The 13,026-nt window shown below is 46.7% G+C and overlaps 1 protein-coding gene across 3 annotated transcripts in view; it reads left to right on the forward strand.

Moving 5' to 3' along the window:
* Positions 1-300: 300 nt before the first annotated feature.
* The window catches only part of LOC308261368 (protein argonaute-1), a gene marked incomplete at both ends in the record, with an annotated part of 40,546 nt that continues 27,820 nt past the window's right edge, over positions 301-13,026 (forward strand). For 2 of the 3 annotated variants that reach the window (XM_080693242.1, XM_080693243.1), the window contains 2 exons: positions 301-325; positions 7,337-7,520. In XM_080693242.1, coding sequence (XP_080549368.1) covers positions 301-325; positions 7,337-7,520 — 209 coding nt within the window. Of the gene's footprint in view, positions 326-7,336; positions 7,521-13,026 lie in introns of those variants that run through there. The other variant, XM_080693244.1, reaches the window with a different exon arrangement.

The raw sequence follows: 13,026 nt of genomic DNA on the forward strand, positions 1-13,026 counted from the left end.
CCTCCGCATTGGCCTTTGTTGCCGTCGGAGCGCCCCGCTCGGCTCGTTCCCGTCCGCCCCCTGGGCCCGGCGGCCGCGCCTGCGCACTGGCGGCCGGCCGGCGCTCGCAGGGGGAGCTGCAGCAGGCTCCGCGGCGGCAGCGGCAACGGAGACTGCGGGGGCGCGGGCGCGAGCGGCCGGGCTTGGGGGGGGAGGCGAGCCCGGCCCGGGAGCCCGAGCGTCGCGAGTGCCGGCCACCTAGGCCCCGCACGCTGGACTCCACAGTCTCCGGGCCGCTTGACCTCCTCACGGGTATATGGGATGGAAGCGGGACCCTCGGGAGCAGGTAAGGGCCCCCGGAGGGAGAACGATGCGTGCTCCAAAGACCAGGGGGCTCGGGCGGGCACCGCAGGGCTCCCGTGGGAGGGAAGAGCCGCTGAGGGAGCAGAGGGTTTCTCATGGAATGGAGGGCCCAGTTTGAAAAGGGCTCTGTGCAGTTCCGGGGAAGAACCATGTGCAGTGAGCCCCGAGATGGGGGTCTGTCTGTCCGCGGAGGCAGTCTGCAGTCCCGGGGATGGGACGGAATCTGAGAGAGGGCTTGAATGCATGCAAGGACTTCCTGGAGATCCGGGGAGGCCTGCCGAGCGGCCTGGCAGGTGGCAGGGGGCGGGCTCCAGGTGTCCTGGAGGGGAAGGGGCGACCCAGATGGGCCCGAAGCTACAGCATGCCGGGGGCGGGGGCTCAGCCAGGCTGGGCTGGGCCAAGCTAATGTCTCTGGGGAGAGGGCTCCTGAGGTGGGCTGTGAGCTCCGCCCTAGCTCTGCCTGAAGCCTGAGCGAGGGTCAGGGGGCGGTGGGTGGGGATCCAGCCCTGGGATTTCCCTACCCCACCCCCGCGCCCGCCCCTGAGGTTGGGGAGCCGGAGCGGTGGCGCTGGAGCATGCGCGGAGGTGGCAGCTGGAAGGGACTGCCCGATGTGGTGGGGGCGTGGCTGCCTGAATACCCCTGCCCCTCCCCTCCCTTTCCCCCTCCCTGTTTGGCTAGGAAAACGAGTGCGCTGGTGGGGTACATTCTCTCTCGCAGGGTATGCTGACAAAGCTCTGGTGGAAATTGTCCCCTCCTCCATCCAGAGGGTCTTTACACTTGGCCCTGAAGCCCCTCAGTCACAAAATGCCAAGAGTGGGTTGAGAGAGTCTGCCAAAGTGTCCTTTTCTTCCAGAAGAGGAAAGACTGGGACCATGTTTTGGAGGCAGGTCCTCACTGAAGGAAGATAGGCCTCAGAAAAGGTGTTGGTTACTGAGGGACCAAGGACAGGACCAGGTCTATCTGGTTTGCAAGTTTCTGGTCCAATACTGAGTAGAGATGGTAATTTATGATCCAAGGATCATGACTTTTTCCATCGTATCGTCTTTTTTTTTTTTTTTTTTGGTGGCACTGGGGGTGGAACCCAGAGGCTTTCTACCTCTGGGCTATACTCCCAGACCTATTTTATATTTTATTTGGAAACAGGGTCCCACTAAGTTGCTGAAAGCCTCACTAAGTAGCTGAGGCTGGCTTCGAACCTGTGCAATTCCCCTGTCTCAGCCTCCCTAGCTCAGGGATTACAAGTGTGCACCACCACGCCCGGCTCCATCATATTGTCTTTTGAAGTTAAACCTAATCCATATCTCTCTATCGCTCTCCCCCTTTTTTTCTCTCTTTAGTACTGGGGATTGAACCCAGGGGCGTCATTCTACCTCCAAGCTACACCCCTGGCTCTATATGTATATAATTTATTATTTATTTATTTAATTTATTTACCTTTTTGGTGGTACTGGGGTTCCTGGAAACCCTTCTACCTCCGGGCTACACTCCTGGCCCTATTTTTATATTTCATTTGGAAACAGGGTCTCTTAAGCCAGTGAGGCTGGCTTTGAACCTGCGCGATCCTCCTGTCTTAGGCTCCCAAGCGCGGGGATTACAAGCGTGCGCCACCACGCCTGGCTTTTATTATTTATTTTGAAACAGGGTCTCACTAAGTTGCAGAGGGCCTCACTAACTATCTGGGGTTGGCAGGGAATCTGTGATCCTTCTATCTCAGCCTCCCAAGTACTGGAATTACAAATGTGAGCCACCATGCCCAGCTTTTTTTTTTTTTTTTTTACTTTGAAACATGGTCTCAATAAAACGCTGAAGGCCTCACTAAGTTGCTGAGGTTAGCCTCAAACCTGCAGTCCTTCTCTCTCAACCCCAAGTACTGAGATTACAAGCAAGGGCCACCATGCCTGGCTTAACCCTTTTTATACATTAATATTTTCATGGGTCCCATTTCTCAATGGATATGTACCATTTTTCATCTCTGCTTTTCAGAAACTGTGCCAAGCCAAGTTCATCTATCTAATAAAACCAGTTGTTTGGGGGAAGGGGAAGCTTATGGCATTGGCCTTGGTGAGTCCCAGGAAATAGCCCTAACTTCCTCTTATTCACAGGCCATCAGGAGAAAACTGGCTAAGAACAGAGGAGAAACTGAGGCAAAACTGCCCTCAGAAGTGTAGAGTCTCTTGAGGATGGGCTCTAGGCTCCTGGTATCTCTGTTCTAAGTCTTTTACCCGGTGAAGGAGCAGGCTGGGCCTAGGAGTCCTTTAGTCGTCCCTCACCACCTCTTTCCATTAGGATTTCCACTTGGAACATGAGTTTCATTACTTTCCGGAGGAAATAATCTTTGTCTTTCAGGCCAGACCCCCCCCCCCCAAGGAATTGCTTCTGTCAACTATCAAATCATCCACTCACTCATCTATAAGTACTTAGTGACTGTTTTTCCTTAAACAGAAATAATCTGGGAGAGGCTCTAGGTCTAAGGTGGATTGCAGAGAGCAACTCACTTCAGTACAAACTAGTTTCTCCAACCCAGGATCTCTGTTAGTATTCTAGGGTTGGAGACAACAACCTGTAGGCTAGAATAGGGTGGATAGGTCACTGAGGTCCAGATAGATTGCCATTCCAGACCACTCATGATTTTATCCTGACTAATTCCTAATGGGTTCTGGAATGATGAAAATTTGACTTTATTTGTTGCTACAGCTGGCATTGAACCTGTGATTCTCCTGTCTCAGCCTCTCAAGCACTAGGATTGCAGGTGTGTGCCACCACATCTAGTCACTCTTTTTTTTCTTTCTTTTTTTTTTTTTTTTAGTACTGGGGATTGAATTCAGGGGCATTCTACCTCTGAGCTATACTTCCAGACCTATTTTATTTTGAAATAGGGTCTGACTAAGTGTAGCCGAGGGCTTTGCTAAGTAGCTGAGGCTGGCCTTCTGTCTCAGCCTCTCAAATACTAGGATTACAAGTGTGTACCACCATTCCCAGCTTGACTTTGTTGTTGTTGTTTGGTGGTACTGGGCATTGAGCCCAGGGGCATTCTATTGCCAAGCTATACCCCTAGCCTTATTTTTATCTTGAAACAGAGTCTCATTAGTTTAATGAGAGCCTCACTAAGTTGCTAAGGCTGTCCTTGACCCTGCACTCCTCCTGTCTCAGCCTCCCAACTAGTGGGATTACAGGTATGTCTACCATACTCGGGCTATTTGTTTTAAGACTTAAACTTGTAGAGGAGGACCTGGAGCCTGGTGTCTGCTGTAGTCAGTGATAGCCTTGGGAAAAGCCTAGTGGGAAAGGCTTTGCCTTATCATAGGATGTAATTAAAATTGAGTCTGAGCTGGGTGTGTTGGCTCATGCTTGTAATCCTAGCATTTGGGAGGCTGAGACTGGAGTTTGTAATCCCAGCATTTGGGAGGCTGAGACAGGAGGATCCTCTGTTTGAGGACAGCTTCAGCTACTTAGTGAGGCCCTTTGCAACTCAGTGAAACTCTTTCAAAATAAAAAATAGGGTGTAGCTTGGAGGTAGAATGCCCCAGGGTTCCATCCTCATTCCTAGGTGTGGACCAGTATTCTCTTAGTAGAAGTTGCAGTGGTACCAGAGAAGGCTCATACCAGAGAAGGCTCATACACAAAATCCGTGCCTTGTGTATGTCCAGTCATGTCCTCTGTGCACAGGTGTGTTCAGGCACACGTCCTGACCTGGGAGCTCCCTGAGGGAAGAGGCGGTATCTCATTTATTTGTGGAATCAGTAGTTGCTTAGTGCGTAGACCTGCCACAGACTACATGCTCTTTCACTGAATTGAATTGAATCATGTTCAAGTGTGAGCATATGGTTAAGCTTATATATGCATATTTAATAGCTTGTGTCTACTCATGTGGATATTTAATAATTTGTGGACAAATCCTTTTTGGAGAAATTGGCCTGTTAAGTCCTTTGCTTATTCACTACCTAACCTGGCTTTGAGTTCACGGTTTTTGAATAGGCAGGCTGGCTCCTTGGGAGATATGTGGGCCTCTGAACTGCAGGAAGGAATCCTGAGCCAGGGCTTTCAGCTCAGTTACTCTTCCATCTCTGGGCTGGTTGGGGGAGGGGGAGTGTCCTTTTCAGGGCCCCTCCCTCCTTGCTTTTGTCTGCAGGGAAGGGCCCCGCCCCTTTCCCCCTAGGCCAGAGCTTTGTCCTCTGTGCTGGGGCCCTCATCTGCATCACAAAGTGGCCGTCTGTCCCTGTCTGGGTCTGAAGGGAAGTGTCTCCCTTTCTCAGGCTAGAAGCTGGGGGCAGGGTGGGGTAAGAGGGGAGACTGTACAGCTGTAAGGCTTTCAGGGGGATAGAATGGGAGAGAGGTTCTTGCTTCCTCTGCCTTCCTTAGCTTGGGGATGAAGTAGGGGTGTGGGCTCCCCTATTTTCCTAAAACCCTTTTTTTTTTTTTTTTTTAAAGAGGAGAGTGCTCTAAAGGCTGAGTCTGTTGTATCATCCTTTTCTTAGGGAAGAGAAGGCTTTGAACCAAAGTCTGTCCCTCCCCCATCTCTTCTACCCAGCCCTAGTTCTAGGGTGATCTTTCTCCCAAGGCCCCTAACAATTACTTACCTGGGAAGGTAATAAGGAGGGGAAAGGAATCTAAGAACTTGGGAAGGCGAAAGATGTCTCTTATTCTGTGCACCCACGAGGGCACTTGTTTACCCTCTGCAGGGCTTATGGTGCTGCTGGGCACTTGCAGATGTCCATGAGCTTGTGTGTCTGTGGAGATGTTTATTCAGCTCATAGCTATGTACTAAATACTTCCCGTGTCTATGTGCCATGCACTGGAGATGTACCTGTGGCCAAGGCAGGTACAGATCTTGCCTTGGAAGAACTCGGTTGAGGTTGGTGCGGGGGTCTGTGTATATAGGTAAACTCTCAAGGTCTAGGTTGTGTTTCTGTGATAGGAATGCATCTTTGTCCTTCCCTGGTCTTGTGTGACATTTCTGTCTCTTTGGAGTAGCTGACTAGGTATGTGTAGTTAGCTTTCTACTTCCTATGTGGCTGCTGACTTCTGAAGCCTTTACCTTCCAGGCAGGCTGGGCTTCCCTTTCTCTGTCTGCAGAGTGGGGCTGGCCTTCAGGTGCTCCAGGAGACAGCAGCTTAGCTCTGGGAAGTGTGCCCCTCCCACAGATGGTTCTAACCTTTTCCTGACCTCCTGGCTGACGCTCTGCCCCCTCCCCCCCAGGCTATCTGACAGTGAAAGCAGAGATCTGGTAATGGGAGGTGCTGGGCCGCTTTATCCCTCTCTCCTCCCACCTGGGCTGGTCCTCTACTGGCAAGAACAATAGTAGCTAAGGACAAAGGCCTATCTGAGGCAGTTTCCCTTTTCCCTCTCTTTCCCCTCAAGCTAGAAAATAAGTGTGTGTGTGGGGGAGGGCAGCAATCCTACTGCCCCTGAGCTAGCCCTTTCCCAAGGGTCCCCTCTGTCTTGAAATTGATCCGTTCTGTCTGGACCCTCTATGTGGAAGGATTTGTGGGTCATTCAAAGAATTTTTCTCATAGCTACTGTCTCTTCTTTGGCATTGTCATTGCTGTCTCTCCTTCCCAGCACTCTCTCTCTCTCTTTTCTTTTTCTTTTTTGTAGTTCAATCCTGGAGATTGAACCCAGGACCTTGTGCAAGGCAAGCACACTGTCACTGAGCTCTACCCCAAGGCCTGTAGTTCTTTTATTTAAGCTTGTTCTTTTTTGTCCCCTCATTTACAACCTTGCCCTGACAGTAGTACAGGCCTGTAATCCTAGTACTTGGGAGGCTGAGACAGGAGGATTGAAGGTTCTGAGGCTAGCCTCAGCAATTTAGTGAGACCCTGTTTCAAAATAATAAAAAAATAAGCCGGGCGTGGTGGCGCACGCTTGTAATCCCCGCGCTTGGGAGGCTGAAACAGGAAGATCGTGCAGGTTCGAAGCCAGCCTCAGCTGGCTTAAGAGACCCTGTTTCCAAATAAAAAAATATAAAATAGGTCTGGGAGTGTAGCCCGGAGGTAGAAGGGCTTCCAGGAACCCCAGTACCACCCCCCCCCCAAAAAAAAAGAAAAAGAAAAAAAAATGCTGCCCTTACTCTCTCTGACCTGGCCTTCTTTAATTCTACATTGCAGAGGAACATTAAGATGTATAGTCTGGTATGAAGGCACATACCTGTAATCCCAGCTACTTGGGAGGCTGAGACAGTAGGATTGGAAGTTTGAGGCCAGCCTGGGCAACTGGCTAGATCCTGTCTCAAAATAAAATTGGGGAAGCCGGGCGTGGTGGCGCATGCTTGTAATCCCAGCATTCTGGAGGCTGAGACCAAAGGATCGCGGTTTGCGGACAGCCTCAGCTACTTAGTGAGCCCTCTGCAACTCAGTAAGACCCGTTTTCAAAATAATGAATAAAAAATAGGGCAGGGGATGTAGCTTGGAGGTCAAATGTCCCTGGGTTTCATCACCAGACCCACAAAAAAAAAATAATAATAATAAAATAAAATAAATTGGGAAAAGGGTGTGGGGAGTGGTGAGGCTGTATCTCAGTGGTAGAGCTCCCCTGGGTTTATTCCCTAGTGCAGTAAAAACAAACAAACAGACAACTCACAAACTCTACCAGTTGTGTTCAGCATCAACTGGCTGAAAATAAGATGCTCTTGGTTTGCCAGATAGATGCCTGGAAGAGTGTTAACCTAGTAGAAGGAAGAAAGGGTTTTGATACTGGAAGCCAGATTTAGTCCCTTCATTGAACAAGTAATAGGAGCTTATTGCATATTTACATGAAGACTTTAAAATAGACATTTTTCTAACTGAAGAAAAGTTTAAAAACAACCCCCCCCCAAACAAAACAAAAAACTGAAATGAGCCTGGGAATGTTGGAACCAGTGGGAGCCCTGGGCTGGGTTAGGAAGCCGGAGAGGCTTCCCCTAGACGCTCCTGGTCTGTCTCCAGGAGCCCTTTTGTCTCCTCTGTTAGAGTGGTCAGGGGAGTGCCAGGCTGTTCTCACTGGCTCTTTGTCTTACAGCTGCGGGCGCCTACCTGCCCCCCTTGCAGCAGGTGTTCCAGGCACCTCGCCGGCCCGGCATTGGTACTGTGGGAAAGCCAATCAAGCTCCTGGCCAATTACTTTGAGGTGGACATTCCTAAGATCGACGTCTATCACTATGAAGTGGACATCAAACCAGACAAGTGTCCTCGCAGAGTCAATCGGTAAGTGACGCCCATCTTTGCCAAGTCCTGGAGTCTTTGCTTCCCTGAGGCTCAGAACCTTGAAAGAGGGGCCAGAAAGGTAAAAGGAAAGGCAGTAGAGGGCTGTAGCACCATATCCAAGAGAACTGTTGAGGAGATGCAGCCAAGGTAACCACTGCAAAGTATTGTTGGGCTTGACAATTAGGATATATATATATATATATATATATATATATATATATATATATAATTTTTTTTTTCTTGGTGGTATTGGGGTTCCTGGAAACCTTTTTACCTCTGGGGTACGCTCCCAGACCTATTTTTATAGTTTTTTTTTTTTTTTTTGTTTTTTTTTTTTTTTAAACAGGGCTCTTAAGGCTGGCTTTGAACCTGCGCGATCCTCCTGTCTCCACCTCCCAAGCGTGGGGATTACAAGCGTGTGCCATCGCGCCCGGCCAATTGGTGGCTTTTGACAGAGCAATTTCAGCAAAGTAGTTGGGCTAGTTAATAACTTCAGTGAGTAAAGGAATAAGTGGAAGACAGTGGTAAGAACAGGAAGAACAGATAGCATTCCCCCCTTCCCCCACAGAGATTGGCAGAAATGGAGGGAAGGAATCTGTTGGCCAGAAAGGATAGTAGGGGCCAAGTACAGTGCCTTGCACATTTTAGTATTTGTTGAAATGAATGAGTGAAAAGCTTCTAAGAATTTTATAGGTTGAGGTGAAGGAGCTAGTTAAATAGGAGAGGAAGGGACAGGTTAGATCAGGTCCTCCAGTGAGACTGGGATGTCTTGCTAAAGTAGGAGGGCACTGTAGAACACAGAAGGCCAGGCGTGGTAGCATATGCTTGTAATCCCAGTACTTGGGAGGCTGAGACAGGAGGATCACAGGTTTGCAGCCAGCCTCAGCTACTTAGTGTGGCCCTTTGCAACTCAGTGAGACCCTGTTTCAAAATAAAGAATAAAAAATAGGGCTGGGAGTATAGTTCAGAGGTAGAATGCCCCTGGGTATCATCCCCAGTACCTAAAAAAAAAAAAAAATAGGGCTGGGGGTGTAGCAGGGTAGATGACCATGGGTTCAGTCCCTCAGTTGGAAGGGTTAGCCTTAGAAGAAGCAATATTTCTTCCTAAAATCAATTTTTTATTACTTGAAAACTATATGCATAATATAAAAAATTCAAGAATTACACAAAGAAGCTAATGGTTCATGCCGGTAATCTTAGTATTTGGGATCCTGTATCATGGATCACAGGTTTGAAGCTAGCCCCAGCTACTTATGCGGCTCTAAGCAACTTAGACCCTATTTTCAACTAAAAAACAAAATAAAGCCAGACATGGTGGTGCATGCTTGTAATTCCAGCATTTGGGAGGTTGAGATAGGAGGATCCAGGTTCGTGGGTCTTTGCCAAGCTACAGAGATGGGATGGAACCCAGGGGCATTCTAACTCCAAGGTACACTACCAATTCTATTTTTTAGTCTTTGAGTCTTGCTGGGATTTACTGCCAAGCTACACCCCCAGCCCTTTTACTTTATTTTATTTTATTTTTTGCGGTACCAGGGATTGAACCCAGGGGCATTCTACCTCTGATCTATACCCCTAGCCCTAGTTTTTTATTTTTTATTTTGAAACAGGGTCTCACTAAGTTGTTGAGGGACTCACTAAGTAGCTGAGGCTGGCTGCAAATCTGCGATCCTCCTGTCTCAGACTTCCAAGTACTGGGATTATATGCGTGTGCCACCACGCTGGGTGCTTCTTTTTTTTTTTTTTTTTTTTTTTTTTGGTACTAGGGATGGAACCCAGGGGCATTCTACCTCCGAGCTACATACTCAATCCTATTTTTTAGTCTTTGGGTCTTGCTAAATTGCTGAGACTTTACTTGAACCTGTGATTTCCTGTCTCAGCCTCCCCAAGTACTGGGATTATAGGCATGCACCACCACTCCCAGTTTATAATATTCTTTTAGAACACTCAAAATAGTAGGCGGGTGTAGTGGTACGTACTTATAATCCTTGTACTTGGGAGGCTGAGACAGGAGAATTGCAGGTTCCAGGATAGCCTCAGCAACTTAGTGAAACCCTGTTTCAAAATAAAGAATAAAAAATAGGTATAGCTGAGCGTGGTGGTGCGTGCTTGTAATCCCGGCACTTGGGAGGCGGAGGCAGGAGAATTGCAGGTTCCAGGATAGCCTCAGCAACTTAGTGAAACCCTGTTTCAAAATAAAGAATAAAAAATAGGTATAGCTGAGCGTGGTGGTGCGTGCTTGTAATCCCGGCACTTGGGAGGCGGAGGCAGGAGGATCTCGCAGGTTTGAAGCCAGCTGTGCGGGCTTAAGAGACCCTGTTTCCAAATAAAAAAGTATAAAAATATGTCTGGGAGTGTAGCCTGGAGGTAGAAGGGTTTCCAGCAATCCCTGTACCACCAGAAAACAACAAAACAACAAAAACAAATAGGTATAGCTTAGAGGTAGAATGCCCCTGGGTTCAATCCACAGTACCATGAAACAAAACAAAAAAACAACACAAACACACACACACACACACAAAATGGTCTTACATACCTTCTATTCAACCATCTATTTTGGAAAATAAAACACACCAGTACATGCAGATCTCTTATTCTTTTACATAGCTCTTTAGGTATCACATTGAATGGCTGTATTTAACTTACTTAATAAATCTAATCAGGAACATTTAGGTTGACTCTAAACTGTTTCTACAAAAATGAAACTTTGTTGAATGTTATTATATCGAGATACATGTTTGCACTCAAATATGAGTGTGTCTGTAGGATAAATTTGTAGGAGTAGAATTGCTGCTTAACACTTTTTTTTTTTTTTTTGTGGTACTGGGGGTGGAACCCAGAGGCCTTCTACCTCTGGGCTATATTCCCAGACATATTATATATTTTTATTTGGAAACAAGGTCTCACTAAGTTGCTGAGAGCCTCACTAAGTAGCTGAGGCTGGCTTTGAACCTGTGTGATCCTCCTGTCTCAGCCTCCCAAGCGTGGGGATTACAAGCGTGCGCCATCACGCCCGGCTTAACACATTTTATTTTTATTTATTTCTTATGTTTTTTTGTGGCACTGGGGATTGAACCCAGGGGCATTCTACCTCTGAGCTACAACCCAACCCTCTTTTTTATTCTTTATTTTGAAACAGGGTCTCTGAGTTGCAAAGGGCCTCACTAAGTAGCTGAGACTATCTGCAAACTGTGATCCTCCAGTTTCAGCCTCCCAAATGCTGGGATTACAAGTGTGTGCCACCACACCCAGCTACAATACACTTTTTTTTTTTTTTTTTTTGGTGGTACTGGGGTTCCTGGAAGCCCTTCTACCTCCGGGCTACACTCCCAGACCTCTTTTTACATTTTATATTTGGAAACAGGGTCTCCTAAGCCAGCACGTGCGGCTGGCTTCGAACCTGCGCGATCCTCCTGTCTCTGCCTCCCAAGCGCGGGGATTACAAGCGTGCGCCACCACGCCCGGCTACAATACACTTTAACATATTGAGATATTGTTAGCTTTTAAAAGTAAGTGGTAGACGGGCTTGGTGGTGTATGCTTGTAATCCCAGTACTTGGGAGGCTGAGACAGGAGGATCTGGGTTTGTAGACAGCCTCAGCTACTTACTGAGGCCTTTTGAGACCTTATATCAAAATAATGAATAAAAAATAGGGCTGGGACATAGCTCTGAGATAGAATGCCCCTGGGTTCCAACCCTAATACTGCCAAAAAAAAAAAAAAAAAAAAAAAAAAAGTTGTGAGCCAGGCATGGTGGCGTACACTTGTAATCCCAGCATTCGGGAGGCTGAGGCCAGAGGGCGGTTCACGGACAGCTTCAGCTACTTTAGTGAGGCCTGCTGCAACTTAGTGAGACCCTGTTTCAAAATAAAGAACACAAAATACAGGGGGTGTAGCTTAGAGGTAGAATGCCCCTGGGTTCCATCCCCAGACCCACAAAAATAAGTAAATAAGTAGATAAATAAATAAATAAATAAATAAATAAATAAATAAATAAATGTAAATTTTGCCAACTTATACTCCATCCAGAAAAATCTCAGAGTGCCTGTTCCCTATACCTGTACCAATTTGGCATATCAAAAATTTTTTCCACTCTAAAAAGTAGATAATTTATATATCATCTAATTTTAAATTATACTTCTCTAATAAATGAAGTTGAACATGTTTTCCTATGTTTAAAAATAGAAGGGGCATTTTAAGTGGGATAGGAAAAGGTATATGTATATATAAATATGGTTTTGTGTATGTCTGGAAACTCAAGGATGGCTTTGCCTTCTATTTTCAGATACTAGAGTTTTTTGTTTTGTTTTAAACCAGAGGGTTTTTTTTTTTTTTAACCCAGTGGCGTTTATATTTCCGAGCTACACTCCACCCCCCTTTTTAATTTTTTATTTATGAGCTGGCCATCCTGGCACATGCTTGTAATCCCAATAATGAGACAGGAGGATTGCAGTTTGTGGCCAGCCTCAGCTACTCAGGGAGGCCCTTTGAAACTTGTGAAACCCTATTTCAAAATAAAGAATAAAATATAGAGCTGGGGGTATAGCTTGGAGGTAGTATGCCTCTGGGTTCAACCCTCAGTCACACACACACACACACACACACACACACACACACACACACACACACAATTTTTTTTTTGGAGTTGGGGATTGAGCCCAGAGACAGTCTATCTTTGAGCTACAATTACTAAGTTGCTTTGATTCTCACTAAGTGCTGAAGCTGGCTATGAACCTGTTATTCTCATGTCAGCCTCCTAAGTACTTGGATAGGTATGTACCACCACACCTGGCTATTGTTTATTGTTTATTTTATTTTTTTGAGGTACTGGGGATGGAACCCAGGGGCACTGTACCTCCCAGCTGTGCTACCAACCATATATATATATATATATATATATATATATATATATATATATATATTTGTATTTTTTATTCTTTATTTTGAAACAAGGTCTCACTAAGTTGCAAAGGGCCTCAGTAAGTAACTGAGGCTGGCCATGAACTGTGATCCTCCTGTCTCAGCCTCCCAAATGCTGGGATTACTACAAGCATGTGACACCATGCTGGCTACCTATTATTTATTTTGAAACAGGTTCCCACTGGATTTCTGAGGCTGGCCTCAAACCTGCAAACCTTCTGTCTCAGCCTCTCAAATACTGGGATTACAGGTGTGCGCCATCTTATGCCTGGCTTGGAGCTGCTTTCTGCTGGAAGGCAGGAATGGGTTATGGAGTTAGAAGATAGTGGAGGAGGTTGTAGTAGCCGGTGAAGGGTGGAAGTAATCAGGGACATGAAGATTGCTGGGCAGCACTCCGCCTAATTGAGATGGAAACCATATGCTTGCAGTGTACCATTTGAGTATGTTTTATGCAGTAGTACTCAAGCTTTCATTTAGAAAGAGATCAGATGATTGAATGGGCTGGGATTTTTAAAGAATAATCTGGGATTTAAGCAGTGGAGGAAAAAATAAAAAAATGATAGTAAAGAAAAGACAGGGTGGTGGGA

This window comes from Muscardinus avellanarius (genome assembly GCF_963383645.1).
Source record: "Muscardinus avellanarius genome assembly, chromosome: 3".
Taxonomy (NCBI): domain Eukaryota; kingdom Metazoa; phylum Chordata; class Mammalia; order Rodentia; family Gliridae; genus Muscardinus; species Muscardinus avellanarius.